The sequence below is a fragment of the Tenebrio molitor genome, chromosome X, assembly GCF_963966145.1.
Source record: "Tenebrio molitor chromosome X, icTenMoli1.1, whole genome shotgun sequence".
Lineage (NCBI taxonomy): Eukaryota > Metazoa > Arthropoda > Insecta > Coleoptera > Tenebrionidae > Tenebrio > Tenebrio molitor.
The window spans coordinates 11,040,788-11,063,046 of record NC_091055.1 but is presented as its reverse complement, the minus strand read 5'-3'; the positions used below and the strand labels follow the sequence as shown (position 1 = coordinate 11,063,046).

The window sequence follows — 22,259 nt, the reverse complement described above, 5'->3', positions numbered from 1 at the left end:
GAAATGTATTATGTATTTAAAGTACATAGTTTTTGTATTTTAGAAGGTTTTGAATAATTTTAAGTGTTCTTTGTGAATACATCAAACGTGCGTGTTGAGCCAATCAGAGCGCTGGTTTTCATCCAATCAAAAATGTTTATCACGATAAAAACATCCTACTGCTCCTGTCAAAAGTGACTAAAATTGCATGCTACTCCTGTCAGATTCTCAAATTGTTTTTAATAATTGTGTTTTTAATAACTGTAAGTATTATAAATGAATAATTAACGTTAAAGTTTGTATTCTGGAATTAATTTTGTCAAAAATAACACGACCTAATTTTTTATATCTGATAAATTTCCCAATTTCCACTTGAACATTTTTGCTTTAGACAATTTTACTCGTTGATATTTTGGCATTTTTATTCAAAGGTTAAGTCGTAAATTTGTCAAAGCAAAAAGTTTTCGTAAAATTAAAAAAATTATCCCATAAAAAATTAGGTCTTGTTATTTTACCTTCTAATAAAATCTATATTCATATGGTTTCTGTTAAAATTACATAAACATATTTTATTAAACACTTGGTATTATTGATACGTAGCAGAAAATGTAAAATTAAGTATTTTACAATATTTTGTGTAACTTTATCGTTGAATATTTATATTAAAATGTAATACATACATAATAGTTTATGTATATTACATGGTTTGTGATAAAATCTCATCAAAAGTATATGATGTGGCAAAATTATTTTAAATTATATGTACATGCAAAGAATGTATGTATTAATTAAACACTGTAAAAATAAAATTTACCAAACTTTACAATAGGATTCAACACATAAGTATTTAAAAACTAAAGTGAAAAATATAGATTTATGCAGCTTGCGGTAAAATTATAACAAAATCATTTGATATGGTACAAGTTAAAAAAGAAAACGAAACAATTAAATAAACGTGGAATTTTAATTTTTAAATTTAATGTAGGTACTTAAAGAAATAAAGTTTTGATGCATATTTATGCATACAGGCTGTTTGATAAAAAACGCCTCAACCTATAACTTTTTTATTTATTATCCGATTTCAATGAACAAAAAAACCGAAGATATGGTTTTTCATGCGCTACGAAGCAGCCATAAAGTAATTTTTTTTTGGCGATATTTTCAGTCGCTTACGATAGTCAACTTTTTTTTTTAAATGGACACATGTAGTTTTTTAGGCTCAGTCTGATAAAGTTTTTTTTTCTGAATCTAACGATGTATTAAAAATTATCGTTTGGTTCATAGCTGACTGAAAAAAAAATAAAACAATTTTTAATTGTGGTTCAGTTTATTATGAAATTTTCAAGTGTGCCGTGAAAAACAATTGGAATACAAATAGTAACAAATGTCAAGTATGAGTTTGAAAATTTTCAGGTGCAATCTTGAAGAGTTTTATTATTATTTTCTTGGAAAACATAAATAATAATTAAAAAAAATATATTTTTTTTAATTATTATTATTTTTTCTATTAACTTTTTGTTTTTGACTAATTACGATTTTTATTACACTCGAACATAAAATAATGGTCAAATGACTGCTATCCTGCATTACTAACAATGTTATTTTATACTTAAATAAAAAAAGGTTAAAAAAGCAGATGAAAACTTCTAAGCTGACGTTTAGATGACATTTATGGTACTTTGTATTCCGATTGTTTTTCACGGCACTCTTAAAATTTTTTATAATAAGCTGAACCACAAAAAAATGTTTTTTTTTTTTTAGTTAGCTATGAACCAAATGATAACTTTCAATACATCATTAGATCCAGAAAAAAAAACCTTACCAGACCAAGCCTAAAAAACTACATGTGTCCATTTAAAAAAAAAAGTTGACTATCGTTAGCTATTGAAGATAACGCCAAAAAAATGGCTGTTTTGTAGCGCTTGAAAAACCATATCTTTGATTTTTTTGTTCATTGAAATCGGGTAATAAATAACAAAGTTATGGGTTGAGGCGTTTTTCATCAAACAGCCTGTATATGTATATTAATTATGAAAAGTGTAATTTATTTAAACATTGCAATTTTGTATTATAGTTTATTGAATTATATCGGGTGTTCATTTAAATTTGTCCTCAAAGTTGGCGTTGAAGAGTCGATTGTGAACGCACCACTCGTGAGTCTGCACCCTAAAAACACAAACAACGCAAAAAGTGAGGTTACATTTAAACAGCTGATCCGTGATCTCTAATCCGAGGAGCGTTCACAATTGACTCTTCAACGCCTACTTTGATGATAAATTTAAATGTATACAGTAGCGTAAAGCGTAGAATGAAATACATAATATTTAATGCAAATTTGCACAATTTGTGGTATATTTGCACTGGAAGTAATTGTTATTGTTAAATTACACCAAGTGCTCCGTGTTATTTAAGTATAGTATAGGTAAAAACAAAATCGAACAAAGTAAAAATTTGAAACAATCTACATTACTGCAATGCCATTAAATTATTATTAGTTATTGCCTAGATCTTTGAGCGTTTAAATATGTAAATGTTCATTTTGTTTAATCAAACTGGCACGAAAGTCTAAATTTTATTCGATTCTTCAGGAATTATTAAAAAAAAAGTTTTTATGGGCACTATTATTTATTAATCAATGTCATTGTACAGCGAAAATATTATCACGCTGACCTGAAATAACATGTCTGCCGAAACACATAAAACACTAATTTCAAATCGATCCCGTATAAGCGCTATATCTGCTTTCTTTTAAAAAACAAATGTTTCCTACCGTGGAGTTCTAAATGTAAAAATATATGTATTGTCATTATCGAGAGGCCAAATTACAAATATTTACGAACAGGAGATTTTTAAAAAATTCTCATTACATTTTGTTCATGCGAGGAAAAAAATTAATGGACGAAAGCGTCTCTTCGAAGTCCGAAATAATTTTTGTGGTGTCGAAAAGAAGTCGAAAGGAGGGTGCAAGTGCATCAACGAGGAGAAACGGTGTCCGTTTTAACGTGGGACGTTCGAAAAGAAAGGCAAATGGTGTTTGTCGTGGTGCGGCGTAGACTTATATCTTTGTTTTTGGGTTTATGTGGATTTAAAAATAGCCGTAGGTGCGGCAATAACTTTGTAAAGTTAACGTGCACGAACAGCGCCTCGAAAAATAATTTTTCGCGTCTGAGATGGGTCGAAAATGTGTGGAGTACGGCCCTCGTGGCGGAGTACCCCCAGCGAGATGAGCGTCATCAGCTGTTTAGTCGCGTTAGTTTTTTGACATAATAGAGGTCGTTATCAAGAATCGAGCGAAGAAAAGTTGGTGCGCCTGAAGTTCATAGATTGTAGGAAAATGTCGTAATGGAGTTTCAAATATAATAGGTGCGTCCCCACCACAGTTTGACCAATCCGGGGGGCGCATTTCAGCGCTTTAGTTTTATTCGTGTCAGAGCGTTAGTAGTAGTCATATGTGTTGAATATTCAGCGTTGGCGGTAGTTTTCAGTGAACCCTTGGCTACCTTCGGTGCGATCCTCCTAACCGTCTGGTTCATCAACACAGCTGCGAAACCGCAAAGCTAAATTTAGTGCGTCTCGCAAGTCGATTTCCCCACACGTGCTCAGTAAAAGTGGTGTGAAACCGCGTTTTCCGGAACTTTATGTGCAAAACGGCCGGACCTGCATACCTATGCGAGATCGCCGGAGCACCTTCACCAAAGAATACATAAACAACATCGTCAACCCTCTTGGAACTCGTCCTAGCCGCCCCACCGAAAATCACAACATTTCCCGCAACGCAGAAGAACGCGCCGCTACTTCTGATCCCGCCGAAGATCAGAGTGCGAAAAACATGCTGATGCCGAGCGCAGGACTCGCCGCCGCCAACGAGGCCGACACCCTCGGCCTCGGAGGCCTCGGCGTCCTGGCCAACAACACCACAGTCAACGGCAGCAACGGGGTTCAGCACAAGGATACCACGTGGACCAAGCTCTTCGTCGGCGGGTTGCCCTACCACACCACCGACCAGTCCCTCAGGGAGCACTTCTCCGTCTACGGGGAGATCGAGGAGGCCGTCGTCATCACCGACAGACAAACTGGAAAAAGTCGAGGATACGGATTCGTAAGTCCTTCGTTCGTTATTATTATTATTCACCCGTTCGACGCACAAACAGGGAGATACTCCCCACGGCAGCTGCACGATGGGGTCCCAATACTTTCACACCGAATTTACCCGCACAATACGCACCACCAAATTTATCAGATCCTCGCGAATTATTAAGTTTACGGACCGGAATAATTCAACATAGCCCGGTGCTGTACTAACGACACCCTCCGCAACAACAAAAAAATCATTTTTATCATATTGACAATTCCTTCACAACGTACACTCGTTTCGAAGGTACAAACACATAAAAGCTTGTTGATGTTAATAAAAAATTCAGCTTTCCTGTCATATGTTGGCATTGAACTCTTAATACCAACACAATAAAATTATTTCAATGGCGTAATGATTTCATAATTATATCTCCATTTTTAGCAACACAAAAACCGTTACAGATCCTGCCAATAGGTACGACCTAAAAAAAATTCCCAAAAAAAGATCATTCAAATCGCCAATAACTTCATTGTGAATTATTTCTAAATTGAAACCGAGCCGTCCCTGCGGCATTCACAAATTCACAACTGGCAAATGTGCGTCGTGAATTTAACATTATTTGTGTTGTCGGGTGTGAAATTTAGAGGTCGTGTTCTTTGCAGGTGATTATGGGAGATAAGTCTTCGTCTGATAGGGCGTGTAAAGACGCTAACCCCATTATCGACGGTCGGAAAGCGAACGTAAATTTGGCCATTCTAGGAGCGAAGCCCAGAGGAAATGTACAGACAAGTAAGTTGCTTTTTTGGGAAAACGAGCGTAAATGAACCAGATGGGTTAGAAGTGACGATAAATTGGCAGGAGCGCGGATTCTAAACCACCCTCCGGACTTCCGGTGCACCCGGACGTCCGCACATGTCGCACGACCACCGAACCAACAATCCGTTTAGTAATTAACCCACTGATCGCAGACAATATGGAAATTTGACCGGTCCAAAGAGTTAGCAAAATGTAGAACGCTCCACTACAAATTACCACCGAAACGACTCAAACATTTTTTTATCGACGATTGACCAAATATCGGTTCCTCGACGTTCCCAAATAATCACTAGAAAAAAACCCACCGTTATGACGTCGCAAGAAACTTCCAAAAATTTTCGAACATTTTGGCGATCGCTACCAACAAATCACTTTTTCATAAAATACTCCATCTAAGCACGGAACACTTTTACAATCTTATACAAATTTATTCACGATTTATCTAAATGGTTGTCAATATTTAGATATCCAGGTGTGAACCAGTTTCAATAAAAAAAATCATAAAGAATCTGTCACAGTACTGGTCGTACTCTGATCTAACCCCACTTATTCAATCCAAAAAAAAAACTTAAGAACCAGGTTTTACGCAAGCACAAAATCAAATGCATTACTATCCACTGACTGTGTAAAAAGTATCTAGTACTAGTGAGTACCAGTAAAAAGTTATCTCCTGGTATTTTCTGCGTATATGGTTGGCAGCTCTGATCTGCGACGACGTTCACCCAATTTTTGTATGTTTAACGTTTATTCGTTATAATTGCATTTTACACAAAGAAATACTTTTGATTTTCCTTTACACCATTTCATTCCACATTTTTGACAGATTTGCACCCAAACTTACACCACACACTTTTGTACTACTTACACAAGGGAGTTAAGTCAACTATTACTTATTTACAAGAACAATTAGTCTTGTAGGAATATATAGGGTGATTCAAGTTTTACCGCCCGGACGATTAGCCCTATTAAAAAATTTGTAAAAATTACGAAACGCTAGGGTTACGTTCTCTTGATATAAGCTTCAAATGTTTGTAATCAATTTTTCGGTATCACTTCATTCAGAGCCATAAAATTAAAAAAAAAATATTTTTAACCAAAAAAAAATTTTCCTTCGTGCACTCACATAATTCACAATTAATTCAAAGAAGATATTTATGCAATTCGGATCAAAATAAAATGATTAGTTTTTGAATTATCCCAATTTTAACATTAACAGCGAAAAATGACCAAGATTTACAACTACAGTGTCATAAATAAATAACTCATTGTTGGTAGACGTCTGTTGAGTACTTTTCTAGTAATTCTTAAATCCCTAAAGGGTATCATAAACAACCCACGTCAACCTCTTTTGTGGAAGTGACCGCCCAATTTAATAATAAATCATAGCTAAATTTTGCACTTTAATATCAAACTCCATTTATTTCAAAAACCGGTGATGTTTCAATGATTTCAATGACGCCAAATTTTTCCTAAATGTTTGAAAGGACTCTCAATGAAAAATGATGTAAATTTACGTAGTGGTTATTGAATTAAATTAAAATATTTACCTGTTTCATTAAAAAATTTGAAATTTTTACAGAATATTCTACAGCGATACACAATAATTTCTGAATTTTTTGAGAATTTTAAATCGATTATAAATAGGTGTTTTCGATCGGGCGGTAAAACTGTACATATTTTCTCAGGAACTAAAATGTACAATTTTTATTTGTCCAAAACAATTCTAACTAATTAAAAATTTGAGATCAGATTCTTTACTTTGATAAACTCCTCTAGAGTTAAATGTAAAGGGTGTTTTTTTTTTAATTTGGCGTCGAAGTTGGCGTTGAAAAGTTTTAAAACTGCACATTAAAAACACGCAAAAAGTGAGATTAGATTTAAACAGCTCATCAGAGTTATAATCTGGTGGAGCGTTCACAATCGACTCTTCAACGCCAACTTCGACGCCACATTAAAAAACACCCGTTATTGTTGGTACGTCTAAAAAAGAAACTACGTTCAGGCGTCAAAAAATTCAAATTCAAAATTGAGTTGTGAGGAGTATCTCAGAATTTTTTTATTTATTCAAATTAAATTCTGGAATATGTCCGTACAATCACACGACCAGTAGATTGTTGCCAATAAAAATCGGAGGTTTCTGTTGTCACTAATAAATCACTCATACACAAACGAATAGACTGTTTTTGTTCAACTGTCGGTAGTAATTCAATAGTGTTCGGTTTCGATCAAAGAATTGATGAAGCAACGGAAACTCTTCGGCCAACTGACGTTATGGACGGTCCAATTGATATGCAAATAACCAAAAACCGAAATTTCTTCGCGGCGACACTAATTATGAAAACAGATGTCCATATTTTTATTAGGCTTCTTTATTGTGTGAGTTTTATGTGAAAATGCTTGTTACCGACGGAGCGATAAATCAGGAGTAATTCCAAATAGAAAAGATTTTTTTTTCCTAAACGAGATGTAATTTTTGGGGACAACCCCTGAATTTCCTGGACGGCGTGCAGCCGTCCACAATAACTGGGGTGAACTAGACAATAGTGTGTAAAAATGAGTGACGCTTGTGAGGCACCCTAATGGAAATACGAGTGTCAGTTTAGAGCGAACAGAAGTGGTACCAACTGAAAAATAGATTTGGTGGAGTAAGAAGTTTGCTCGGTCAAATTTTCAAATTGGTGGAGCTGCGTTTGGTGTGGTGTTACATTCCGTGTGACTTTTCTCTTTTTGGTGGCAATCGAGCGCTTCCTGTGCGTTATAAAGTAGTCACAAGGCAACAAGTCGGTGTAATAATTTAGTCCTGTTAGGTGCGTTTTTGCAGGCTTCCCGTTCCAAGGAATCCGGGCCGGGTACCATCCTGCTCTTCTTCCTGGCCAATACGGGTAAGTACAATTGAACAGACAAGCCACAGGCGCACGCGAAGTGCACTTTTATAAATGTGCATCACCAAGTCTGTCGTAATCAATATTTCGTATTTTCTAGCTACTTATGTCACGAAGGCAGTTGGTGATTCGTTATTCCATATGATTTGCAGATTAGAATTTGGCTGACAATGAGACGTATCCCGAACCATCGTTCGTAACGCCTCAAACATAAAATGTAAAGAGTTAGTTCCTTCGATGAGTGTTTGTGAGTGTGCGTGTGGATTTTATTTGATTAGTATTGAGTTCCACTTATTAAACCTTTTTCATGTCGCTCGCGAGCCCGCCGTTTAAGCCCCCAGGTGTCAGTTGACGGTGGGACCGCCAGAGACACATTTTGCACGAGTCCGTCTCCCTGTTTGGTCGTGTCCGCTTCGCACTATCATATTCTACTGATAAGGACGATTTATTCATACCTACTTTATCAGACTCGCTCCGTAAACATGCGATTTTTACTTTAGTCCACACGCCGGAAACAGCGGTCTCCAAACTGACCCCAAGATAATAATCGATCAAAGACAATTTCACCTCCATTCCCTCACCTAGTCCTCCTTCCTCTCGACATCTCAAAGCAAAACCAAAATGACACTGCGACTAAATTATCTCTTGTTTACTCTCAAAAATGACAACTAACCAAACACTCCAGTTCTACGTAGTACATTACACTAGATACAACATATTTGTGTTTTCGTCCAAAATAAAGAGAAAATTTTCAAAAAATCTAATTGAAAATTTGTATCGAGGAATATGAAGTTTTAGATAGGTTTTTGTGTTAAAGATTGTCGTGGAAGATTTAATTTTGGTGTATTAGATCGTACGGAATGGAGGAATTGATAGTGATTTATGAGAATAATAAAAAGTTGAAGACAGCTATAAAGTAAAATGATAAATAAGCCGTCCCTTTGAGTTGTGTTTGGTCACGTGACGTGATGAGGATGAGAGTTTGGCGACCGCTGGTCGTACGAAAACCGCAAAGTGCAGTTTAGCGAAACCCTTCAGTGAATATGAAAAGGGCAGATTCTGTAGCAAACAGTTTAGGTTAGATTAGGTGAGGTGATCTTAGAATAGCTACAAAGTAATTTGGCATGTTTATAACGACACAATCCATTAGCGGTTGGCATGGTTAAATCAGTCGTTAGCACAGGGATATGTCCAGGGGACGGGCACACGGACGGGCGGCGACGGACGCCAATCTTACTGTTTGCTGTGAGGTTTTCGTTTTTCTTTTGGGCTGACTATTTTGATGTTCGTTCTTTTCTGTAACTCACGACTGCAATGTAACACTAACGCGACACTAACAGGATGTCGATGTGCTTGGTTGTCATTAACCTGGGGCGTGTTACAGTGCAGCCGGTGGTGGCGGCGTAGTAGCGAGTGAATGTGTGCCTGGCTTGCGCGGCGGCGGCGCGAATCTCGCGGCGGCGGTCTCACCATTGCTAATCCGTAGACTTGGTCTTTGCTGTGGTTATCAAACTCATCGAGCTGCAATTAGACTACACTCTCAACCAACGATGTTCTCGTTCTCGTTCAAAAACGTTTTTGCTCCGAAACATTCTGGACTCGAGATTGGTTGGGTTTGCATCTAATTGGATTTTTTTTTCTCTCGAAATCGACACGTCTACAACAACTGTTCTGTTGTTCTTGATTTTAGCATGGAGTGGCCTAGATTTGTAGCTGTTTTACTCTACGCATTCTTTATTTAACCGTCTCATAGATCAAAAATGCACATACACGTTTAAATGTAGTTGTGGAGTGCAACACGTGGTTATTCGATTTTCTGCACTAATCCCACTTTGGTTGAGGAAAATTAAATACCGTAAAAACATATTTCATTAACAAATGCAGACCAAAACAAACTATAATACCTACTTACTTCAAAAATTACAGGGTGATTCACGAATAGTGTCTGATTTAACGCCTTTCTCTCTCATAGAATACTTCGCTGTTTTTTGCAATTTGAATAAAATTTTGTGATCATAGTAATCCGATTTCAAAATAGTGTCAAATCAAACACCATTCGTGAATCACCCTGTATATTTCTTTACTTATTTTATTTTTATTTTCACTTTTTAAATAATTCTCAAAATTAAAAACCAAACAAATTTCTTCCTTTTAACCGATATGGCTAATATTTCAAAAACATTTTCATTGCCAAACTACAAAATATTTTTTCTTTGCTTTCACGTAGGTACAATATTACATATTGTTTTAAAATATGCACGGCAACACCATTTGAAAACTAAAGATAACATCATTTCCGGTGAAACTATGAATAAAATGTAATACTTCCTCTCGTTATTAAACAAATATGAAAACATTTTGTTACAAATGATGACTTGACTTTTCAAAAATTGTCTCTAAAATGGTTATTTTTCGGAGAGGGGGAAAATTAGAGTTTTCAGAATGTAGCAAAAGGAAAATTCGCAATAAAAAATCAATATTCAATCGATCAAATCAATCGAGGCTGAATGGAGTGAGACCAAGATTGAAATTAAAAATGTGTTTATGCTTACAAAAAATTTAAGTTTCCAAATTAAAAAATGTACCAAAAAGAGAGCGAATGTGTAAGCAATCAAATTATAAATAAATATATCTGGAATTGCTTTAATTTAGGTCAACTTTTTTTTTTTCGAAAATGCAAGACCTACTGTATCCGGAACCATGAGGAAGCATTCAAAAAGCTTCAAAGCTCAGCTAGAAATGTATCTATCTTGGTTATTTCTACTATTGTTAAATAACCAAAAAGTATGATTTAAATTGTTTTATTTTATTACACTATTTTAAGAATTTTTTCATTAAATTAGAACAATATATTTTTTCAATACTTAATGTCCAGCAATTTTTAGACATGCACATGTGCTACGTGAAAAGTAAAGACAAAGTATGAATTAAATATAGTTAATAAATGAATAAATGTTAAAAAGATATTTCATAGAACAAGTTATTGCAAATACTAGTTTTTTAGAAATAAAAAATATACAATGATACCAGGACTATCTAGTAGTGTCTGTTTTGAAGTAAAATAATGTAAAAAATAAGAAATTGGAATAACGACCGGATGTTAAGGATAAAACGTTTGATAAAAAAAAATTAGTTATGATAATTTATACAATGTTTTGGAAGTGTGCGTATATTTAAATTTGCTTTTACCAAATTTAGATACATATTTTGATAAATTTGAAAATAAACTTTTTTGCTAGTAAAGCTAGTAAAGTAGAAATGAAATAATGTAACAACACCAAATTTTGTACGTGAATATATTGGTACTCTAATGTCGCTTTCTAGCAATTAAATAATAATTAATAGCAAAAAAAAAAATAGAAATTGAAATTATCTTTCGTTAAAATAAAAACTATTCGTAATAATTTTAACAGCAATGAATTTTTTGAAAAAATCAATACATTTTTAAATATTTGGTGATAAAATAAGAATCATCTTTAGAGCTTGAATAAAAACAAAATGAAAAATTTCAGCGAGTATTTAGTGAAGGAACGGAAATGAGGTTTGTGGATTGGAATGTATTCAAAATAAAAAAAATATACACATTTTTGAGTGTTAAACATTCTGGTTACAGAGTGTTCGAGATTGTCGTAAGCTCAGAGTGAAAATCTTACGTAATTTTGGAAAACTAGATTTTTCAAAATTCAGCGAAGAAACAAAAATGAACCTTCACATGAAAACAAAATAAACGAAATTCGCTATTTAGTTTAAAAGGCAAAAATAAACGTTGAGTGGTGGAATCAGCCCATGATAAATGAAAATGTAAATGTTTTAGTGTTTACGGAGAGAACACAAAATTCAAGAAAATTATATATTTTTAGTGTTAAGAGGTCGGAGCCAACGGAAGTGAGTGAGGTCAGTAAATTTGAAAATTTTGTGTTTTCAGAATTATGTACTATCGAGAAAATGAAAACAAAATGAGAAATTGTTCGATAATTTCGTGGAATAAATGAATATATTTTTTGGATGTTTGCTGATAGAGGTGAGGTGAAAATAAAAATAAGAAAAATGTAGATGACCTGCATAAATGTGTATGGGTGCGTAATCGGTGCTTACGTAAAAATGTAGATTTCCAACTATAAAAAAAAAATACGCTAGGAGGAGAGCTCGCGAGTGATTATTAACAAGTACGTAAAGACGCATTTGCAAAACAAATGTACGTTTGTTCATCAATATTAAATGTGTGATTGTGGTTTAAAAAGCGTTGTATTTTTAAGAAGTGTCGGGTCGATATGGGCAAAGCGAGTGTCGGTCATTAGGAAAATTGTGACATTTGTGACACAAATCCACGGTCAGCGGTTATTATTATTTTTATCTGTTGATCGTCAAGTTATATCGTAAATTGAGCGCAATGTGAGTCACGTAAATGCAGATGACTGAGTCGAACTACTGTTCGTTTATTGATCTAAAATATTGACGGTAAGAAACGGTCGAGGTGTCCGAAATGTCAAAATATAATTGAAAAGGCGGAACATGCTGTGTAATGGTGTCTTCGATTCTGACGCCAAATCCATGCGTCACTCTTGGCCGTGTTTGTAAATTATGTATCACCCGAAAATAACTCGAAAATTAATTACTGAAGATTTCCCTTTCCTCCGCCGTCTCCGGTCTCTTTGACACCGCATTTTAAATATAGACGCGTTTTATCACAACTCGCCTTTATATTTACTAGTTTTAAGCAGCTGTTAAGCATTCTTCGCGTCTTTGACATTTGGAACGCGTCGAACACCTACGCGAAACTCGATTCCGGCGCGGTTCTACGCCACTGCTCCCTCTGGAAAACCGGAATAAAAACAAATACGGTCACATTTCGAATCGATAACCGCATCACACTTTTCTAGAATGTTGAAAACGAGTGGCGGATTTGTTGAGAAGGCGGTCTCTAGGCGGATAACACATTTCTATTGGATAATCTCGTTCAAGCTTCGCACAAATCCGGACTTACTTGCTGGCTAATGACGTTTGCGCGCCTGCCGCCGACTCCGGGATCCGGATTCCGGGGGCACTATTGACCTGTGGGCGCTACCCATGTGCGATCTTTTCTTCCGGCCAATCTCGGCTATTCGCGGATATCGCTCTTATTACAATATTTGCACACTCCTACACTTGCTCCGGGCCCAACAATCGACCGCCGACATTGTTTAACGATCACTCCCGGACCCAATAAACTTACACCTCTACCGGAACCGAACACCGGATGAACGTTTATCCTTCTGATGGACTGGACCGACGTCTTCAACAACCAAATCACGCTTTCTTCCCCAACAACCAAGTAATAAATCTCATTTTTTTTCTTCACCGACAAAACAAACTGGTTCCATCGACCACCACCACTAACCGGTTTGACCACTCTTCCAAACTGGTTTTTACCAAACCGGTTTCACCACACAATTCTACATCAGGATTTCTACATATAACAACAAACAAACAAGTTTTCTGACCAAATTCTCCCCATAATCTACCACACACAACTTACAATTATACACTTTAGTCAAAATTTGATTAAAAAATGTCTCGACTGTACAAAATTGTTGCAAAAGTAGGTACTAAAAATTGTTCCGGCAAAAAAGACATGGTGATAATATTTTTCTCAATTGAAGAAGTTTTCTCTTTCCCTAAGACGATGTAAATCTAATCCTAATGCAGTTGATCTTCGATGACAGTTGCAGCCTTGTGCGTCGAAAAAAAAATGAGTTTTTCCTTAATCTATTACGTTACAGGGTACACAGTGATAATAGATTTGGGGTAATGTGTCAGCCAACCATTATTAAACCCTAATCCCCCTCTATTGGAAATAAACAACATTTATACCACAAACGAACGCTTCATTTTCAGTCACAAATAATCGATTGTTTTCACAAACTAAATTATTCCAAATTGTGTTTATCGATTGGCATAATTGGAAATGAAAAGACTGACAGACAGGTTTGACGACTCTTCAAACCTAAATGTTTTAAGTAAACCGGTTTTTCCACTTTCTTATATCCTGAAACCAGTATTTCAATGTTGATGTTTGCATAAATGAAGAAACAGCAACAAATTTGAATGTTCAGCGATTTTTTTCTTTCGAAAACTGACTCGTTTTTACCAAAAAGTCGAAGCAATAGTGAACATTTTCGGCCACTCTAGCTGTCTACAGATTTGATTCTTTGATGACTCTATAAACGAAAATTATCGGTATACAAATTATTTATTCGTTCTTGAAATGATACAAAAACCTAATAGCAGATTACGAGAGTTGAACTAGATTTTATCATCTTATCAATCACAGCAATGTTTTCCAAGTTACTCTAATTTATCTCTTCGCTCAGATTTTCTCTCCAAAATCTAAATACCATCCTAAAAACATACATTTTTTTAAGTTCTTTTATAAGCAAGAGCTTATTACATTAACGAACTGACAATTAATTAATTACATCAATGTTGGTTATTTTATTACTCTGCGCTCTTATGAATGAAGTCAGATATAAATTTTAACGGACGTTCTTTTTAATACGATGGACTTTGCTACATTTTATAAAACTTTGACAATACAATTCCAAAACCATTAATAATCAAAATGATTATTGTCAAATTAAAAATTTCTTCATTAAAATGTAAGAAGTAACTTACATATATTGTTGATGATTGTTTCTACGTAGAAATAAATAATAATTATAAATAACACACCAAAAATCTTTTCCTAGTATACAATACCGTGCCACACTGTGATAATACTTTAAAATTTAATTTGAAAAAACATTGAAAAGGACTAAATTAAGACTAAGATTTTTTTTTAATGCTAGAAACTTGTTATCACAAAGTCTATCAATTTTTCTAAACGGAAGAATCTACGAAATACACCACTCCTGTTGACGTAAATTGAATTTTGAAAATATTTATACAGGGTGTTTCAAAACTGCCGTCAAAACTTTACAGAACATGATAAAATATGTTATACCGAATAATAAATCATTAAAAAAAATATTTTTGTATGTCTCCAGAAGATAAAAAGTTGCAACGGCTGGAACAAAGATATCATGCAATGTTCCATTAAAAAAAACCTGTTTTCCTTCTTTTACCAGACTTTCTAAACGCTCGTTATTTTTTTTTTAAATTTACATCTGGCAACATCGATTTACCTTACAATTTGCAACGTATAGATCGTCACTATGACGGTACACTAAAATAGAATGGTTTATGATTACTGCTGCTTATTATTATCATATTCAGAACATCTTCTGTGCAATGTTACTACTTTTTTAGTAATTTAAACCTCTGTAAAACCATACAGATGCATAAAAAAAAGTTTGATTATGATTTCGCGTTAATATTGATATGGGAAATTGCTGTATAATATTTTTTGGCGATAGTTTTGGAGCACGCTGTATCAAGTGAAATTGTTCAAAAATATAACAAATTCACAATACAATGACAAAAATACTCTTCTACATTGATCAAAAATTATTATTTTAGATTTATATAAAATTAGTTTTATTTTTTGTTTATGAAATAATTTTGTGGAAACAATATTTATCGATTTTAGTTTTGAAAATGTGCATAAAATATTTTTTTCTGTTTAATTATCTCGTTTTCTTTTGGCGTTACGATACAAAAACGTGGTCGTGGGATTAGGAGTTGTGCTTCGGTGGCGGTTGTCTCCCTTCGATCTTACGAATCAAGGGAAGATTTGAGTAACTCCCCTAATTAAATCGTCCGCGTTTATCAGCGCCCCCGTAAAGAAGTCCACAAAGTTGGGGTGGACTTGTTCCGGCAAAAAATCGTCGACTTCTTATTGAACAAAGCAAAAGGGTAAGTGTCGGCGAGTGCGATAAAAAATAAAATGCCCGTTAATTAGACTACTAAGAAGTGAAGTAGCAGTAAAAGCCGTTTTAGAGTCCGAGCGGGGGCCATAATAAATCAAAAGAGGAAATTAGTGGGGGTGAATTAGTGTAATAATGGATTGTTTGTTTATTGTCGAGTCGTTGTCTGTAATTAAATTGGTGTGTATAATGTGACCTTATTTCGAAAATGTTTGTTCGGGGGCGCAATCATCTTAAAAGTGGCATTTCGGTCGGTTCGCGTCCACTTAGTAACAATTGTGAACTGGCACACTCTAAATAATTGAAATGTGCATAATAAATGACGTGTTTATCAACGTTGGTAAAATAAATGAGAACCGCGGTGGTAATAAATTGGGATTGGTAGAATAAAGCGATGGTGTATTTGTGGGTTTTAGAACCCTTAACTGGCGGGTAAATATACACAATTTCCCGTGTAATGTAAACGAAAAAGTCTATAACGTGAAGTTTCTGTGTAATAAGGCGACAGCAACTTTTTAATTATGCACATCGGTATTCAGCGGGTTTGTATCGAACGCGGTTATCGCAAGTTCTTCGTTTTTATCAGCCAATTCCTCGTTTACCAACCGTTAAAATAAGTTTATCGCCCGACATAAATTAATACGGCGTTGCTTCACTTCATAAATTCACCGGCCAGGCGGATTTCTTTCGCCCCTTTACTCCCACCGAGCCGCCAACCAAAACCGAAAAATACAACACTCTCATCTAAAATCCGCACACACTCATCGAAAAAATAATTGTCAAATTAATAAAGCCAATTTAACTGCAGCAGTTGTCATTGATGTGCTTTCGTGTTGGCGGGGGCAGGCTGGTTATTGTACAAATCAATTTACGAAATAAACGGAAATATTCTTTCGAATCGATTTGACACATTAACGCAGCTTACTCTTGACACCACATGTGGTTTGCTCTTACACGCTCTGCTTCAAATGTTTATTATAAGTAATTAAATAATATTCACAGAAGAAATAACTAATTAACATTGTTTTCTCAACTGCTCGATACAAACAATATGTCACCGTTCTAACTAATTTACATTGAAAAAAAAAACTACAGTCAACTTGGACGTTTCCTTCGCTCGAAAATATCTAGTATCTATAAATATTATCGGTTGCTTTCGTAAATATGTATATAATTCAAGGCTATTAACTGATTCCGACGTCGCAAAATTGTAAAACTTGCCAAAATACTTAGCAATAATAACATATGACAATCATTTTCATTATCGTGTCTGACTTTTTTAAACTTCCAGTCAATGTTGCAATTACACTTGCTCCTTTCAGTTAAAAATGTTTCTTACAAAAAGGAAGGAAATACTTTTTTTTAAACTTGATTAAAAACTAGAAGTCAACAATAATATACATAGATGTTTCAGAATCGGTTATCGATTATTCAAAATAAATAGAAATCGGTAGAAACTGGCGATAAGATCGAAACATGTATTTCCTCTCTGTCGTTTCGAAATCGTACAGATCGATTGATTGTAGAAATAGACGTGATTTTAGAAAGCTCTCGAATTTTTGTTTAATATTACAAGCCAAAGTAAGCAAACATTGGTACATTTGAAATGTAGTTTCGGTAGTAAACAAATGTGACAGATGATAGATGATTCAGGACTTAGTTTCGTTTGACAAACGTCAAGGAGAAAAGATGAATAAAAGTTTGACATTTCAATTGGTCGAAAAGTCTTGACATTTACAAAAAAAATCCAGGTTTAAACGTGTCTCGGGGACAATGGAGTGCGAAGTGTTTTCGAGTTATTTATGAAAACGCGAGACTTCTATAATTACGATAAAAGTATTCGTCAAAGAGTATTTTTTATATTAATATGTGGTGCGATATTGACGCAGCTTTTCTTGTCAAATATTGACATGTATGTTTACAATAAACACGTACATTTAAAAAATATTTCTGGAACATATTTATCGGCGTGTGGGAAACATGACAACAACAGAACCATCGATTTAAAATCCTGGAAGTGTTCGCGTTATTGCTTAGAAGTAATGTTTTTAGAATCGATGTGACGCCGTGTCCGGTAAACCTAGATTTCAATATTCCATTATTTCCGCGGTAATCCGTAGCTGTCACACCACTTTTTCCCGAAAAATCAATTTTATGTCATGCAAATGGCACGAAGGGATTTAGAGTGTTGGGCCAATATTGGCCGGACTGGTCATTTGTTAAATTACTGTACGACCCCACATATTGACTATCTAAGTGGAGGCTCTTGTCAACAAAAAATCTAAAATGGCGGTGACTCCCTCCGTGTGCACAGAAGTGTGTCATTAATGATGCAAAGGAATATCGGATGGAGATAGGAACCGGCGATAGGTGCCCTCTTATCCCGCTAAAATTTAAAACTCGAGTTAAAAATAATGTGTTAGTCAAAACGCGCAAACAATGTTAAATAGGGCGACAGAAATAGACTTGGCAGTCTTGGCACTGTCTCTCGTCCCAGCAAATGTCTTCTTATAGGTCCTTGCTGTCTTACTCTTTTTAACTGTACTGCTTAAAGTCGGATCCGACGAATTCTTCGAGCTAAAACAAAAACCCACAATGCTTTATGTTGCGTAAAAGCTGTAAAACATGCGATTTGATGCTGTCCAAAAATAAACATTAAAATAAACTTCGATTTCACTATCCCACACGTCACTGCAATTATTGCAGTCGTATCGACTAATTGATCGACGGAACAACTCCAGAAATTGTTTTCTTCGTAAAGCACAACACGTTAAACCTAAATAATTATTCTGGCACGAGCTTCAAACCTTTACATGTAAAATTAATCATCGTAACATTCGCATCATTAGTTATGGCCGTGACTGTACACGTCATTCTAACAAATTATTATTATTATTTATTATTATTTTATTATTATTATTAACCTGCACAAGCTTGATTCATGTCACAATTTTATTTACCCACGTTTCAAGCTCCGTAATTTCACAAACAAAATATTTGTCGAAAAGAACGGCAGTAATTATTATTGTCAAAACGCTTTTCAATGCATGCTATCAGATCGGAACGTTTCCATAATTATCGGTCGCGAGTTTTGTTTAAATTTATCGAAAAACTTTTCTTGTCGATTGTAAATTAATAAAATGCCACTGACCTCCTAAATAAGTATTCAGGATCCCGTGTGTTTCAACCAAGATGTCGGAGCTTTGTTCAACATTTATGTGCAATTATCAAAAATTATGCAACCCAAAATACATTCGCATATTAATAGTTATTATTATTATTAATTGGAAATTCTGTACAGGTAGCATTAAAAGCTCTACAGAAAACTTGTAGCGCAAAATGTGAGTGTATTTTGGGTTGCATACTTATCCCATCAATTTTACATTCTTATTAAAATAATGTTAATAAATTTATTAAGGTACAAAAATTGATTGATTCGGATGGTAATATGAATATGTATATAATTCGATTTTTTTGATGTTCCCACAACCCGATGATTGACTGGAAGGAGTCTAAGATTTATTTGAACTTATGCCCCTAGGGCATCGTCAGACCGCATCAGTTATATTTTGGAAAAGGCAACTGTTGGACTAACCTCTCCGCTGGATGTGTTAAAATTAAGTATTTTTGCAAGAACTGGGCGATTTGGCATCTTGTAAAGATCACGTCGACTGCCGATTGGAGCTTTCGTTACTGTACTAAAAGTATGACTTAAGTTGATGTCTTTGAATCGTGATTAGTTGCTATAATCCTTAGAAGGTCGCCCTGTAACTTGTTTTTAGTTGGTCATTTTAGTGCATCAGAGGTGTTTTTTTGGTATTTATTTCTCTGGTGTTGCTTGCTGTGTTACTTACGTTTACAATTAATACCGCATTGAACGGAGTATATTTCCAGAATGCCGCCGGGTTACATGTACCAGTCACCATATCTAACGGCTACTGCCCCCGGAAGTTTAGTACCGCTTCCAGCCACTCAACTGACTCACGCGGCTGCTGTTGCTGCCGCCACCTCGCAGTTTTACGAGTACCAGAATGCCGCCGCCGTGGCTGCCGCGGCCGCCGCCCCTTATACCGGCCAATATGCGAACGGATTTGACGCATACACTCCGTATACAGGAGCCGCAGGTAGATAGACTCGCGGCTTGTTTTTGATCGATGGGCTACAATGTTTTCGCAGGGGCTGCAGGATATCTACCCTACACTTACACCCTTCCTCAGACACCTGGACTACCGGCAGCGACAGCGGGAGCTTTTCCTGCGATTCCTTACCAAACGGCAGCTCAAGCGCAAACTCTGCAGGAAGCAAGATTGCAATAAATTAAATTTCTTTACAGCAGCACGTCCATTTCATGACTTTCGTACTTTATTTTAATTTCTAGCATTGTTGAATCATACGCCATCTCTCGACAAATTCACATATTTGACGCAGGATAATTCTAGGGATGTGCTAGGATGTAAACATTCTACAGTATGTCACTTACTCAATTCAAGATATATTTATTTGATCGTTAAGGAATATTGATCTGATACCGTCACTTAAGACAACTTATTTCAAATTTATTAATTATTAGTAACAATAAATTCCACTTAGTTACCATTAATGAGTTAAGTAATAATGCTCAATGAATATAACAGACTTGATTGCTCCTACTTTTGCAGAAAGTTTTTGTTATTACTGCAAAAGAAAGTGCAATAAATTTGAGAAATAAGAGTAGATAGCAAATTAAATTATATTGTAGTCTAGTCCTTTACATATATCCTATATTATTTAAATATTACCAGTAGATATCGAGATGTTATTTCTGGACCAGCGGGAATCGGGAGATTCGAAAATCATTAAAATATCACTAAAAAATTGTAAAAAATCAAATAAAAATGCTGAAATTCATTTAAAATTCATTATTTTCAAACTGACTTTCATTACTCCCAAGAAGCATCACATATTTTATTCCACTCAGATTCGGAAGATTCAAAAAATCACCCTAAATTCATAAAGATCAAGTAAAAGATATCAATAAAAATTAAATTTCCAAAAAAAATCGTTTCTGTACATATCGTTGAATAGAAGATATAGTTTGAATTTTGACATAAAACTCGAATGGTTTTGAAGACGACCACTGACAGCTCAAGGCGCTACTTTAGACCGTGAGAAATTAGTAGATTCCTATAAAATTACAGTTTTAGGAACTTGTCTTTCTTTTCGAGTTATTTTACTTCTATGGTGTTTAATTTAAAAATTACCTTCTTTACCTATTTAATAATTCCACTGAAATTTTATTTTGCTAAAAAAATAACAAGTTTATTCAATTGTTGACAAAAAAGTAGATTTTGAATGTAGAGTCGTTTGATATAAAACGAGTGGTTTCTTATTGTTTGTATTAACGAATTTCAAAGAACCGTAAAAAGTCTAAATAAACTTTAACAGATATGTAAAATTCCTATATAAAAGCCCGGTTGCATAAAGCGATGTCAAGTCGTTGTTAAAGTTAACATAATGTCAAGCGATCCCAAAGCGTTAAACAATTAAATTAATTTAAAATGCCTGTAAACTAATGAATAATAATGTTTAGGAATTACGAAAATAAATATATGGAGCGATCCACTGAATTCGTTATTAAAGTTGGCGCTGGAACTGAAGCCGTAGGTCTTTTTGAATCGACACACTCTTATTTAAATAAATCAATAACAATCAAATCATGTTACAAAATGCTATCAGTGGAGTTAAACAAAGGGCCCGTTTGTGCTTAGAACAAAATAAACATTTTCAGCATATGGTGTAACATTGTTTAATAAACATTACCATTGTAATTTTTCTCTTAATCCCTCAAATCCTTAATTCGCCATTTTCTGTTTTACAATTGTCATTAAATGTGACGTTTGTCACGATAGTTCAAAACTAGACATGCCTTGACTGTTCCAGCGCCAACTTTAATAACAAATTCGATGAAACCCACGATGTAAGAAAAGCAAAAGAAAAGCGATACTTCCGCCATCTATCAACAGAAACTCGTTGCTACGTTTGTAAAGTCCGTCGCCTGCGTTGATTGTAAATCAACGCAGGCGACGGTAAAGTCTAGTCAATTGTTAATATCTGGTAAAAAAATTATTCATAAATACACACCACAGCTTTCAAATGGATTATCTTGATAAAATAGGAAGAGTTATGTAATTTGGTGATTTTTTTTACACTTTAACACAAAGTTGATTTGAGTAAAAACTGACTTGATAAGGCAATTTTTTTATTTTTATTTAGATGATTGTTTTTGTTGTTGTTTAATCTTGTTGCTTATTTGCCAAAAAACATAATTTTTACAGAAATCTATTTTATGAAGATTACCTATTATACTCTACACACCCTTACAAATAAAAATAATCCGATTCTGAGATGCAAATTTAAGGGATGAAAGCACTCCTTCAAAATAAAGTAATTTTTGTTTTTCACTAATATTTAGACATGTACAGGAGATAAACAAAAAAATTTCATGGTATCACACTAAGTGTAAACGTGTTTAAATGGCAAATTTTGAAAAATCCGTATTTTTTACAAAAAAATAAGCACTTTGTTTTCATACAAACTACTTTTTTAAATTATTTCAAAACGAATAGCACATGTTACGTATTTTTAATATATTTTTAAAATAAAAAAAGGTCATTTAGGAAGATATCA

At 34.6% G+C, this 22,259-nt stretch overlaps 1 protein-coding gene across 2 annotated transcripts; it reads left to right on the top strand.

The window, feature by feature from the left end:
* The first annotated feature begins 3,241 nt into the window (after positions 1 to 3,241).
* Positions 3,242 to 22,147, top strand: LOC138140446 (RNA-binding protein 24-B-like). 2 transcript variants are annotated; one of them, XM_069061526.1, is made up of 5 exons: positions 3,242 to 4,078; positions 4,717 to 4,843; positions 7,692 to 7,752; positions 19,488 to 19,717; positions 19,779 to 22,147. In XM_069061526.1, the coding sequence occupies exons 1-5, from the start codon at positions 3,647 to 3,649 to the stop codon at positions 19,907 to 19,909; spliced, it is 981 nt and encodes a 326-aa protein (XP_068917627.1). In that variant the 5' UTR covers positions 3,242 to 3,646; the 3' UTR covers positions 19,910 to 22,147. The 2 variants fall into 2 exon arrangements, with proteins under 2 accessions (XP_068917627.1, XP_068917626.1); XM_069061525.1 differs by having other exon boundaries at positions 3,256 to 4,078; positions 19,770 to 22,147.
* Positions 22,148 to 22,259: the final 112 nt, after the last annotated feature.

Excerpts from the sequence above, each read along its gene's own strand:
- LOC138140446 (XM_069061525.1), top strand. The coding sequence starts at position 3,647 with ATGCGAGATCGCCGGAGCACCTTCACCAAAGAATACATAAACAACATC. Across the intron at positions 4,844-7,691 it reads CAGAGGAAATGTACAGACAA|GCTTCCCGTTCCAAGGAATC; the intron begins GTAAGTTGCTTT and ends GCGTTTTTGCAG. Across the intron at positions 19,718-19,769 it reads TCCGTATACAGGAGCCGCAG|GGGCTGCAGGATATCTACCC; the intron begins GTAGATAGACTC and ends ATGTTTTCGCAG.